The sequence below is a fragment of the Scleropages formosus genome, chromosome 14 (assembly GCF_900964775.1).
Source record: "Scleropages formosus chromosome 14, fSclFor1.1, whole genome shotgun sequence".
NCBI classification, from domain to species: domain Eukaryota; kingdom Metazoa; phylum Chordata; class Actinopteri; order Osteoglossiformes; family Osteoglossidae; genus Scleropages; species Scleropages formosus.
The window spans coordinates 19,253,070-19,266,104 of NC_041819.1; the positions used below are offsets into that span (position 1 = coordinate 19,253,070).

The 13,035-nt window shown below is 42.6% G+C and overlaps 1 protein-coding gene and 1 non-coding gene across 3 annotated transcripts; one reads left to right on the forward strand and one right to left on the reverse strand.

Moving 5' to 3' along the window:
• Positions 1–4,137: 4,137 nt before the first annotated feature.
• On the forward strand, positions 4,138–11,828 carry LOC108930999 (U3 small nucleolar RNA-associated protein 14 homolog A). 2 transcript variants are annotated; one of them, XM_018746539.2, is made up of 15 exons: positions 4,138–4,225; positions 4,470–4,587; positions 4,724–4,794; positions 5,108–5,172; positions 5,244–5,392; positions 5,488–5,643; positions 5,732–5,851; positions 5,947–6,041; positions 6,747–6,870; positions 7,000–7,077; positions 7,308–7,689; positions 9,631–10,067; positions 10,213–10,397; positions 10,573–10,672; positions 11,408–11,828. In XM_018746539.2, exons 1-15 carry the CDS (start codon positions 4,176–4,178, stop codon positions 11,738–11,740), a joined length of 2,463 nt encoding a protein of 820 aa, XP_018602055.2. In that variant the 5' UTR covers positions 4,138–4,175; the 3' UTR covers positions 11,741–11,828. The 2 variants fall into 2 exon arrangements, with proteins under 2 accessions (XP_018602055.2, XP_018602056.2); XM_018746540.2 differs by having other exon boundaries at positions 4,479–4,587.
• Positions 11,829–12,801: 973 nt separating this feature from the next.
• trnav-uac (transfer RNA valine (anticodon UAC)) lies at positions 12,802–12,874 on the reverse strand. Its single transcript has one exon. It is a non-coding gene; the product is annotated as a tRNA-Val (tRNA).
• Positions 12,875–13,035: the final 161 nt, after the last annotated feature.

Below are 13,035 nucleotides of genomic sequence, written 5' to 3' on the forward strand. Positions count from 1 at the left end.
CCTGAACAGCATGTCTTTGAACTGTGGGAGGAAACCAGAGCACCCAGAGGAAACCCACACAGATACAGGGAGAACATACAAACTCCACACAGAATCGAACCCACATCCTCTTGCACCACCCAGGGGCTGCGAGACAGCAGAGCTACTTGCTGTAGCGCCCAGCTTATTATGCTGTGTAATTTTACTGGAGCAATTTAGGGCAGGTACCTTGCTCAAGGGTACTACAGCAAGAGGCGGAGATTGAACTTGCAATCTTTGGATCCAAAGACAGTAGCCGTCCCCACCTGACCTTACCTCATCTAGAAGTGTGTTCATAACTCAGTTTGTTTTTAACACCGAAGTCACTTTCACCATTAAGCCACAATCAGTAAAAAAAGCTATATAATTCAGACAACCTGCCAATTATCCGCAGTTCAGGTTGTGTACAAATACTATTCCTATTTATTTTCCTAAAAAATTCAAATGACTGAAAATTAAAAGACATCTTTTTCAAAAGCACCAGTTCACTTCTGATTGCTGAATTATTCGTCATTGGCATGTGCAGTGCTTGTCCTCTTCTGGATGCTTTTGGTTTTCTTTTCATTGACACATTCTCACACTTACTCACTATCGACTCCCGAAAGCAGGGTTGCACTGCTGTGGAGCCTATCCTCGAAGGTCGCAGGGCTCTTCTAAAACATCAATAAGATTGTAATACTAAAAAATTACCCTTGTTTAATTTTCAGACAACTTTCTGAAAAATGCGGTTACGACAAATAATACTTTGGAAGACTTCATTCGGAAAAAAATATTAACTTTGAGTTACATAAAAAAGCTAAAACATCTCAAAATAAAATACCTTCCCTATACAAATTCCTATTTAACCACTCAAAAACAGGTATACCGTTCCTCGTATTGTTATTGATCAGCGACACCAAGGAACAACCGGCGCAAACTGTAAACACCATGGAACTGAGTTGAATGAAGGTGGTCCCAAACGACACTAGTCTGAATTCATTTTACTGCCAACAAGCACCTAAGCATACCACTGCAGGTTGTTCTGTCTACATAACAGACAGAAATTTTACAATATAGAACAGGGAGGAAGGCACAATTTAAAATAAACAGGTAAATCTTTGTGCCTTTGAAAATCTGTAACTTGAATGTTTGTGACACAAGAAACCAGATTACATAAATATAAATAGGAAACCACATTATTTAAAAACAGCTGGAATTCAGCCATAAAACTGGAATGCTTCTTTAAAAATGTGTTGGGAAAATAAGGAAGGACTAAATTTTAATATCTCCACAGCTCCTGATCTTCATAATATACACATCCACATAACCCCGGTACACAGCAAAAAAAGCGGATCAATAAAAGACAGAAAAAGTACATTTAACACTAAGACATTCTGATCCAGTGAAGAACTCATTATGCCAATGTGTATATTTTGATCTAAATGTGTTTTTTATTAATACATCTACAAAAAGAAGGAAAGAAATAGGCAGTTGATATCGATCAGTTACTGTGTTTAGAATAAGGAACTATAAAGGATGACTTTAGCCTCTAGAAATGTGCACAAGGTCTCCTTGGGTCAATTCCTGTCTTCAGTTTCACCTCACTACAGGACACATCACATCAAGTGTTCACCCTCCTTACCAGGGCATTTACATATAATATCCTTACAAGTGTAATTCCTACCATTACTGAATTACCACACAATAGAATTATGTAAAACGTTACAATTATTCATTTAGCTGACAGTTTTCTGCAAAGTGACTAACAATGTTAAGGTCAAAATTATTACACCTACAAGCTTACAATTATTTACCCATTTACGCAGCTGGGTAATTTTACTGGCGCAATTTAGGATAAGTAACTTGCTCAATGGTACTACAGCTGGAGGTGGGAATTAAACCTGTGACCTTTGAGTCTAAAGGCAGCGGTTCTAATCACTACGCTAACAGCTGCTACCCTTACCATAAAATTTATTTATTATTTACCATATATACCACTATTATATGTGATTATATTTAGTTGATGCTTTTCTCCAGATTGTGTACTATAGTTAAGCTACCTTCAATTTATCAGTTTATACAGCTCTGTACTTTTATTAGAGCAATTTAGGGTAAGTGCCTTCCTCAAAGATACTACAACAGTACGTGAGATTCAAACCGGTGACCTTTTTACATCTAATCACTGTCAGCTGCCCATGTACTACATGTAACTATTACATGTCATTCATATGAGGTTGGCAGAACCAGTGGACCACAATCCTACAGATCTTGAAGGTCTCCCTAGGTAGTAGTACTATGGAGCTGTGGAGAGCTGGAGAACTGAACATGGTAACTGGCCCAAATAAGAGATTATAGGTGTGTGGGAAGCGGGATTAGGTTTGCCTGTCCGCACCATACAGCTCGATCCTCTAGAAACACTTGCAAATAAACAGATTAATCTGTTAAAACTGAACTGCTTGTTTTCATCTGGTTTACATTTATTTATTTAGTTGGCACTTCTCCAAAGCAAATTATAGCGGTTTACCTATCTATAATGGCTGGATATTTATTTATTTTTTTTTACTGGAGCACTTTTAGGCTGAGAGACTTGTTCAAGGGCACTACAGCAGTACTTGGAATTCAAAACTGTGAAATTCAGAGAAAAGAACAGCAGGTTTAATTAGCACGTTACCTCCAGCCTACGTTCATGTTCATGTTCAAATATCTGCTATGGAGGCATTCTGGGCATTGTACAGCTGATCAGTTCTGGAACCTACAGTGACCACTGCCTCCAAGAGATCATTTCTCAGCCATGGCCTTCAGTTTCAGTGCTTTAAATGTGTGAGTTGATCATTAAAAAATTCCTGAGACTAATGAGATTGTGGTTAACATAAAATATCAACTGCCTAGTTTCAGTATCCAGATTCCAGATCTTCTTGGCACTGAGAAGACTAACCTTTCACACCCAGCAAGATATTAATCATTTCACTGATGTGTCCATGGCTTTCATCCTCCATCCATCCCGATAATACACATTTTAGTGGTTTTTTTTGTTCTTTTTTTTTTTTCACAAGCTTGTAACTGGACCCGGTTCATCAACAGCATGATTATTATTTCTATAATACTGTACTGATAACAGAGCAAGAGGAAGGCCATCAGTTGTGGGCCACTAACAAATAAGGTCAGTCGAGGATATTGAACGGATCAAGCAACAGTGGTTCTATTCGGTTCATCATGATGGGAAAGTCAGAAAAGTAGAATGATCGCTGGTTCCCAGCAGTTGAACGAGCAGGTTCGAGCACTGCGGTCAAGGAGGTCCCCATCTCTGTTTCTTCTCAAGTGATACGGCAAATGTACCACTGAACAACAGCAAATATGTGTGTGTGATGATGGGGTACAAAACATAATTTTGGAAACATTAAGTCCTATAGATGCTGACACTTCCCACAATATAGAATCATTTCACTGGAATAAATATAAACCCCAATATTCATCCTTATACTCAAACACTAACAGTTCTCTAAATGGAACCGCTAAACATTTAAACATTGAGCAAGAAATATAGTTAGCCCTTAAATAAATTAAATAAAAGATAGCGAGGGCACATTAAAGCATAACAAAAGTAAAGATATTGTTATTATAAATTAATTATACAGTTGTGAAGACAAAACATCAGCAAACAAATAAGCCCATATCCAAAATCAGCAAAAAAAACAACATTCCAGAGATTAAAAAAAAACACACAATTTATGGTACAAAAACAGATGACCAAGAAATGTGAACAATTACAAACAATTACAGAAAACACACGACAGAACCTATCAACAGCTGACGGAAGGTATTTAGAAACTGCAGCACAGCAAATTACGACACATTACCGCAGCGGTAGAAAAACCGGAAGTAATCTCTTCAACTCTTTTTCTGCTCAAGGGACGTGTAGTTTAATTTTAAAAATTACGACTTGCACGTTGATCCATCCTTCAATTTTTAAAAAATACACGAATATTTTCTTAGATATTTACTTATTTATTTATATATTTTAATCACGTTTGTGTACTTAAACTGAATGCGTTATTTCAGTGAGAAATACTAAATACGAAAGGTTTAAATCATTCGACAAAGCTTTGCGACAGTTCAACCAAACCTGGCAGAGGCCGCTTTACGGCAGTGACACCGCACGTGGGAACCCCAGGATCAACATGGCAAAGAGGAAAGCAAAGGCGAGCAGGGTTCGCTCTGAAAGCTCAAGGTTTGTTCTGTTATGGGGCTATAAGCTATACATACGTTGTTCCTTTTTAGTTTTCGTTTTACGGAATTACTTTAGAAATGACTTGCGCTGGACGAGAAAGCCTAAGTTACTGCCGCATTCAATGATTGTGTTCAGTAGTCTGACGTAACATTTCCGCTTAAGTTGATTTTTCACTCCAAAAATGAATGAAACTCAACTGACAACTGCGTTGAAGAATTTTTAAGCCTGTTTATTTATATTTTTGGCGCCGTAGCAAAGCTGCCAAGAACAGCACCCAAGTGATGACGTATGATGACGGTGAAGATGAACTTCTGGAGGGGGATGATGATGATGCTGTCATCAGTGCCAGCGAGGAGGATGAGGTGCGTCTTACGTTACATTTCACTCCTGAGGAACATCACACGCAGTTGGGAAACGGGAAAAGTCTCTGTAGTAGACATGCTCGCCGTGTGTGTGTGTGTTGTCACTGATCTGTACGGTTTTAACACAAACTTTCAGGGTGGAAGCGATGACGAGAGGAAGCACCGCAAGCTGCTGGAGGCCATTAGCGCCCTGGGTGGAAAGAAAAGGTTTGGATCATCGAGCCTGAAAAATAAAGTGCTGAAGCAGCTGGTAGCATAGTGGTTAGAGCTGCTGCCTTTGGACTGAAAGGTCATAGGTTCAATCCCCATCTCCAGCTGTAGTACCCTTGAGCAAGGTACTTACCTTAAATTGCTCCAGTAAAGTTACCTGGCTGTGTAAATGGGTCGGTAATTCAGTAGGTAGGTGACATTGTAAGTCGCTTTGGAGAAAAGCGTCGAATAAACGAATTAATGTAAAGTGACGGTGAACGATGCTGAAACCGCAACGAGTCGGCGCTGCAGCTTGTCGTCTTTCTTCCAGGAGAAAGCTGGCCGAACGGTCGGAAGCGAGCGTGCAGGTGTCTGAGTTCGCCGTCAGCGCCGAAGGTAACCGTGCCGTCGCGGGTTCTCGTTGGCGAACGGATTTAGGAGGAGCTCTAAATAATACACCTTTTCAGGGGCTGGAGAGAAGATTAGTTTGTCTGACCTGCTGGGCGCCATGGACCAGACTCCCAGCGCTGTCAAGAGCACCAAGAAACAGCTGCAGAACCTGGAGAGCTGCAAGGACACGCTGGAGCTGCCCCTCAGCCGGCAGGAGACCGAGAAGGTGGGAGAGATCTGGCTAGGATGAAAATTATTGTGACACGTCACCTGTCGTAGGTCATTATCGACCCCGGCTGATCGCTCTTTCCCGTCCGTTAGATCCAGAGGAAAGTGGCCTTTGAAAAGACGTCCAAGGATGTTTCCCAGTGGGAGAGTATAGTGAAGCAAAACCAGAGGGCAGAACAGCTGGTTTTCCCTTTGAATCAGGAGCCTTCTGGGCCAAAACCCGTGGAGCACGTGGTTGTGGGATGGAAGGTAGAACGTCTTTTTTTTGCAAGATGTGAAGTGATGTAGAAAGTATTGAATTCTCTGTGAGCAAATGTGGAGCGTCTTTGTGCTGCAGCCACGAACCCCTTTGGAAATGGAGGTCTTCAGCCTTCTGCATAAGAACATGCAACCGATCAACGACCCCCTCCTGACACCCATGGAGGAGGCATCCCTGAAAGCCATGAGCCTCGAAGAGGTAGGACCACACATTTTCTGGTGCCGTGTGTAAAAATGCAGCGGCGTTTCGCTCTGGCGGCGGTCGCCTTCCACGGTCCCGTTGTTCCCTCGCAGGCCAAGATCCGTCGCGCCGAGCTGCAGAAGATCAGAGCGCTCCAGTCCTACTACGAAGCTAAAGCGAAGCGCGAGCGGAAGATAAAAAGCAAGAAGTGAGATGCACGTTGGAACCGCCGCACGTTCTAGGCCCTGAGTTTATATGTTGTGTACGTTATTGCGGTGTGTTTTTTGGCTAGATTGACGTGTTCCCAGTAGGTTGGCTGTGACCCTGGACATCGGGGGGGGGGGGGTCCTGATTTTTCAGCAAAAGTTGAACTAGTTGAAAGGCCAACTGCAGCCTTTACTGTCACAATCAGTGTCTCGGGTAACAAAAGTAGGTTGCATGATTTTTACGTGTCTATAGCTTTTGAGAACCGCATTTCACTGTAGGTGTCGTGCATAAAGCAGATAGAGGTTGGACCCCAGTTCTGCCCCCTCTTTTTCATATGTTTAATGGATTCACGATTTCTTCTCGTTCAGTGAACTTTTCAAGTTGTCGATTTTTCGCATGGAACAAGTAGCACAACTTTCCTACAAATCAGCTTCTTGGCGTTACTTTCTCTTTTTTTTTTTTTTTTTGTTGAGGTCGTTATTCGCCTTTGTAGTAATCGAATACATCAACCGGGACTAATTTACGAAAACGGTCACGTAATTGTCCGTCACAAAACGCTGGTACGTTTACATTAAACTATGTGCGTGTGACGCAACAGACTCGTAACACATCCCTAAATTTTTGGAGCCCATCGCCCGTTATATTGCTTCTGCAGCGTAATTTGCTTCTTGTCGCCACATTTACCCATCACATCTTTACCTCACAGGTATCATAAGGTGCTAAAGAAAGGAAAGCGGAAAGAGCTTCTGAAAGAGTTTGAGGAGATGCGCAATAAAGACCCAGCTGCTGCTCTGGAGGAACTGAAGAAGATGGAGCTCGCAAGAATGGAGGTGAGCGCTTTTTTTTTTTGTTTTTTTTTTTTTTTTTTTTTTTAAAAAAAACTTCAAAATTGCAGGTCAGTGTCTCTGTGGACAGACCATGTGCAATAATGGGAGTACAACTGTCTTCTTCCTCCACAGGAAAGGATGTCTCTGAAGCACCAGAACAGTGGCAAGTGGGCCAAGTCCAAGGCTATCATGGCGAAATATGACGATGAAGTAAGAAGCTCCGGGATTTACATGTATTCATTTAGCTCAGTAATTTTAGGGTTAATACCTTGCTCAAAGGTGCTACAGCTGGAGGTGGGAATTGAACCTGCGACCTTTGGGTCCAAAGGCAGCTGCTCTAAGCGCTACGCTACCGGCTGTCCCGTTATTGCTATATTGCCGCCAGTAAATTATACAGTGTCGATGCCTGCTGCAGATGTTCTCTTGTCCCTTTCCCTCAGGCCCGTAAAGCTATGCAGCAGCAGCTGGAGATGAACAAGGAGCTGACGCAGAAGCTGGCGTTGCCGCCAGAGAGCGAGGAAGAGCAGGAGCCAGAGGAGACGGAGGTTGTGCCGGACTTCGCCAACGACGCTCAGGCCGCGGCAGACCCAGCCAACCCCTGGATGATGGGAAAGCTGAGTGCGGAGCCCGCGGAGAAGGACTGCGGTGGTGACGATAAGGAGAGTGCTGTGGAAAACACCCAGAACGAGGAGGAACGAGAGCCCGAGGGTGACGAGGAAGAGGAAAACGAGGAGGACGTGCTCTTGCGAGAATTCGACGAGAAGCGGAAATCGCGCCGTCCAGATGATGACGCTTTAGCTCCTCCATTTCAGGTGGACAAAGGTGAGGTCAATAACAGATGTTTGTCTTTTCAAGAGCCGATGACCGTGAACTGGTACAGTACGTTCAGTCCTCGCGTTACAGATTTGTGCGTTCAAGTTGTGAATTTTCCAAGATACAAACATTAAGTTTATTTTTCTTTGATTTTTTTTTTTTTTTCGTTTGTCTGCTTTCAAAGATTTGTTTGTTACGTTGAAAACGTCACCTCCGTTTCTGCGTCCAGGCAACGAAATTCCCCCAAAGAAAGTCAGAGAATGGGACTGCATTGATCACCTCACTTTCCACAGCGTTTACAGCTAATGTCTCGTGTTCTTATGTAGCGCTCGTCTTAAATTTGCTGAGCAAAGTTGCTGTAAATTACCCATAATTATAATTAAACATTATTATAATTAAAACAGATACACTAAATAGGAGAGTAAGTCATCTGGTCACAGAGGAAAAGAAGACAAAGAAATCTGCAAACAAAGGGATAAAAAAAGATTCTCTGGGGGTCCAATTACCAGTGGCTGCCCACCCCTCCTGGGCATTCTACTGTGGTGACAGGGGACCCATGTGGATGTGTCCAATACAAGAAGAGAAGTGTGTTCGTCGAGGCACAGCTGTAGTGTGTGAAAGCTAAAATTTATTTTCGAGGCCCAATAAGAAGATGAACGTTGCGCATGTTTATAGGATAAATCAGTCAACAGTTGGCAATGAATCAGAGTTAGCAGGGGCGATATATTTCAATTTTTAGTCCTTTTAAATTAGTTTTAATGTTGCTAATGTGTGTGTGTGTGTGTGTGTGTATTTTTTTATTTATTATAGTTATACACAAGACTTCTATGGCCAATCGGTTGTGGTGCATCTCTCTTATTCAGTTTTTAGTGACAGTTGTTATAATGTGGATAATAAAACTGAAAATGGCCAGATGCTAAAGAATATTGGACCGGCTGATGAGGGGAATCCGTCAACAATAAGCATTTAACCAGAGGTTGTGGAGATGACTTTTTAACATAGACTTGATTTTTGTATTCCTCCCCCAATTATTGAATAAGAAGAACGTAATCTGTGCAGGGTTTACCCTGCCTTGTACTCTGTACCTGTGGGATAATCCTGCACTAGACAAGCAGTGGCAAAAATGCAGTGGAGTTATATAGATTTTAAAAATCCAGTATAGGTTTATTTTTTCACAGTTGCGTGTATTTATTTAGCAGATGCTTTTCTCCAAAGCAACTTCCAATGAACTCTGTGTAGTGTTATCAGACCACACACCTTATTCACTGCAGTGACTTACACTGCTAGATGCACTACTTACACTGGGTCACTCATCCATACATCAGTGGAACATTCTCTGTCACTCACACACTCTGGGGGAACCTGAACAGCATGTCTTTGGAGTGTGGGAGGAAACCAGAGCACCCAGAGGAAACCCACGCAGACATGGGGAGAACATGCAAACTGCACACAGACTGAACAGGGGATCGAACCCACCTCCCAGGTGCTGAGAGACAGCCACTGTACCGCCCAGTTACAGACTTCTGGTCCCATTTGTTCTTGAAAATTGAAATCCCAGTATATTAATTTTTTTTTTTTTTTTTTTTTGAGTACATGCAGATGTTCAGGTAGAGATTGTACTTGTTATAAAAGTAACAGATATGATTACCTGCATATTTTTAAAACATGCTCATAATTGTGTCTGGATGGTCATTTTCATAGAAGAATGTGCCTTACTTGCTACATATTGTGATTGAATGGTGGAATATTTGCGTTCGAGATCATATCATGCTGTTGTGTTCACTATTGCTTTGAACAAATATTTAAATAGTGAAATAGGTGTAAGTGGACAATTGCACTTTGTGTCTATAAGCAAATTGGTAATTTTTATATGAATCAGCAGTGGTTTGCCTTACTGGGATTTTTTCTTAATTTCTTACTACTTTGTCTTTTTTCCCCCCATATAAACAGAAGAAACTGAGGGTGAGAAGAAAGAGGAGCCTGTGTGTGTAAGCTCTGAGGATGAGCACGAGGGAGAGGTGGTCTCCGAGTTCAAGAGCCTCTTTCAGAAACTTCTGGCAAACGGGCACGAGAGCACAGTAAATAAGGGGACGGGGCAAGACGCCAAAGAATCGGACGCGGAGGAGCCGGCATTGCTTGACGAAGGTCTGTCGCGAGTCAGGAGCCTGGAGGACGTGGACGAGCTTCTCGGTCAAGGCCTCGTAAGGGAACATGCTGAGGATGTTGCGGAAGTTAAAGAGAAAATCCCAACCACAGCTGAAGAAACTAAGAATGAGAGGACTGACAAAAGAAAAAAGAAGAAAATCCTCGATCTCAATGATGTCTTGACCAGAGATGCGAAGGTCATCAGTGTCCCGCTGGCCCCCACGGCAATAGGCGAGGAAGAGGTAGCGGAGAGAGGCGGCTTCTTCCGTAGTTTTGTTGGTCTACGTGGAGATGAAGGAAACGTTATGGCATTTTTGTAGAGGTTCTTGCCGTGCTTCTCTTCTAATCATTGAGGGTTTTTTTATTTATTTATTTTTTTTTTTTTAGGGTGAAGGGGATCAAAGGATGCTCGTTCAGGAGGCCTTTGCTGGAGACGATGTGGTTGCTGACTTCCTGAAGGACAAGAAGAAACGGGTCGAGGCAGGGAAGCCCAAGGTGGTAGACCTCACTTTACCTGGCTGGGGAGAATGGGGAGGAGTTGGCCTCAAACCTTCACGCTACAAACGCAGAAGGTGAGCAAAAAAGTATTTCCACTACAAATGTTCTTATTAGATTTCACATCCGTTTGCGATTTTTACCTACTCCAAATAGGCTGAGACTCCTTTTTTATGTGAAATATGTTTCATTTCTGAGTTAAACTTTATCAGTTTCAGTTTTTTTTTATGATCGTTTTCTCTGTCCCCTCAGGTTTCGGATAAAGGTTGCCCCTCCCCCGCCGAGGAAGGACCGGAATCTTCCCAATGTCATCATCTCCGATGCGAGGGAGTCCTCCGTCGCTATGCACCAGGTGGGTTCTGTGCACGTGGAGTTTTATATTTATTCACTCGGCTGATGCTTTTCTCCGAAGCCAGTAACGGTATTAGGTTTGTACAGTAAGATACTTAGTTATTTACCCATGTACTGTATAACAGTTCTGACCTTCCCCTGTCACTCAGAACTGCGGCAGCTCTGTCTATATTCAAGAAGGGTCTGGAAACTCACTTTTTCCGGATCCACTTTGCCCAAGATCTCTCCAGCTCATTTACGGCGTAATTGTTCACACATCGTAGCTTTATGAGAATCCTCAATACAACCTTTATTCAGCCACTACACCGGTATTGTACTTGCTTATTTGTGCATCTTAGAATATTAAAAAAAAAAAAAAAATTTTTAAAAAATGGTAGGAGGGTGTCAGGATTTGTCTGTCCTGTGTTTTATGCACCTACTCGAACGATGAACCTCCGTGCAGCAAGTGGTAGGTAACGAACTAGATTTGCTTGAGACTTTCTTGTCTGCGGCTATGTCTCCTTCTCTTAATCTAATGCATAAATTGTACTTTTGCTGAGATGTACGTCGCTTTGGACAAAAGCGTCTGCTAAATGAATAAATGTAAGTGTGAATAACAGCAGGGTAAGTACCTTGCTTGGGATTGCTGCAGCAGGAGGGAATTTTCGAACCTGGGTCCCTCACTTACGTGAACCGCTGTGGTACGGGCGGCTCCTTTTCTTCACTTACCACTTTTTAAACTTGATTTGCGCCACAGGTGAGCCAGCTGCCGTTCTCCTTCGAGAAGCCAGAGCAGTTCGAGTGCTCCATACGCACCCCCACGGGGCACACGTGGAACACCCAGCGCACCGTGCAGAAGCTCACTGCCCCGAAGGTCGTTACCCAGCTGGGGTCCATCATAGAACCCATCACCCGGGATAGCCTTGACAAGAGCAAGGCACAGACCCGCGGGAAGAAGGCACCCGACATAGTGCTGGCCTCAGCTGGTGCCGAGGGGCAGGGGCCACGTAAAGGCAGGAGAAAAGCTGGGGAAAACAACGCCAGAAACCTTCGTAACCCAAGAAGAAGAGCAATAAAAAGAACAAAATAGTCACCGCACATTTGTCTAACACCAAAACTGAAAATCTTAAGTAATGTCTTATAGTCATAAAGGTCTTTATTAAAAACAACAAAAAAAAGTAAAATACTGAATATGAAGTGCTTCTGTTTCTTTTTTCCTTCCATCGTGGAATGTTTCTCATCCTGATTCCTTAACGTGTACAGCAGTAGCAGGTAAGAACAGAATCCAATTTTGACTGGGCTAAAGACATGGGCTTTTCCTTTTGTACAGAATAAAAATAAACGCAAATGCGTTAGCACTTTGTTCCTTTCTGCAGAGTTATTTAACACCGATAAATCCCTTTAATTGTCTGTCTTTCCAGTGTAGCTCTAGCTCTTGACCAAGGTTTTAAATGCTAAACTTCTCTGTGGCTTTGAAATAAGCATGTAGTTAGTTTTTATTGCCACTCCCAAGATATTTTCCTCCTTCCCTTGTGTCTAATGTAAGACGGTGATTTGAAATAACTTGGTGCTCAATGATTGTTGGTTTGAGACCCTCTGGAGTTCCAGGTTCAGCCACATGTCCACATCCCTTCTTGACCTTTGACCTTCAAGAAGTAGGAGCAAAGTCCAAGGGCAAAATCCTGATGAGGGTTCAAAGGCTTTTGAATTTGGGAAAAACTGTGAAACACCATCTTTTCTATCAATCTCAATCTTCATGATGCCTCTGTGATGTAATTTTTCTTGCATTATGCCCTACCCAAAACACCCCATTGCATTAGGTGAAATCTCTTCATATATGACCTTTGTTTATGCAAGAAAGCTTGTTGCTCAGGTCTGGAATATGAACTGCTTCAAGAAGTTTGGAGTGTTTTTGGCTAAATGAAAGGATGTGATTAAATGAATCACGTCCTGCAGGAGATCACAGCACTTCTGCCTGATCTGTCTTTTTCTTTTTTTTTTTTTTCCAAAAGTCCTACATCCTCACTGCCCTGAAATTAGCCGCACTTCCCACATCCTTCGTTTATCGCATCGGTTCCTGCACGTTTCTGTGGCTGGAAGCCTGCGTTTTGATTTATCAGACATGCAGAGTAAAAGGGGTGAGAAAACACTTGGTTCCACTGGGGCTCGAACCCAGGACCTTCTGCGTGTAAAGCAGACGTGATAACCACTACACTATGGAACCTCTTCCGGTCCTACGCTCCTCGAAACCCGTACCTATAGATCATCAGCCGCTCCGCTTTTATTTTTTTTTCTATTTTGGGTTTTTTCTGCGTTTTATACATCCGTAGGAAATGTGCGACGTTCGACTCGAAACGACCGAAACCGAAAGTGTTTCGCAAACTT

Coding starts and splice junctions, on each gene's coding strand:
- LOC108930999 (XM_018746539.2), top strand. CDS start 4,176: ATGGCAAAGAGGAAAGCAAAGGCGAGCAGGGTTCGCTCTGAAAGCTCA. Junction 5,173..5,243: donor GTTCGCCGTCAGCGCCGAAG/GTAACCGTGCCG, acceptor ACACCTTTTCAG/GGGCTGGAGAGAAGATTAGT. Junction 5,644..5,731: donor ACGTGGTTGTGGGATGGAAG/GTAGAACGTCTT, acceptor TTTGTGCTGCAG/CCACGAACCCCTTTGGAAAT.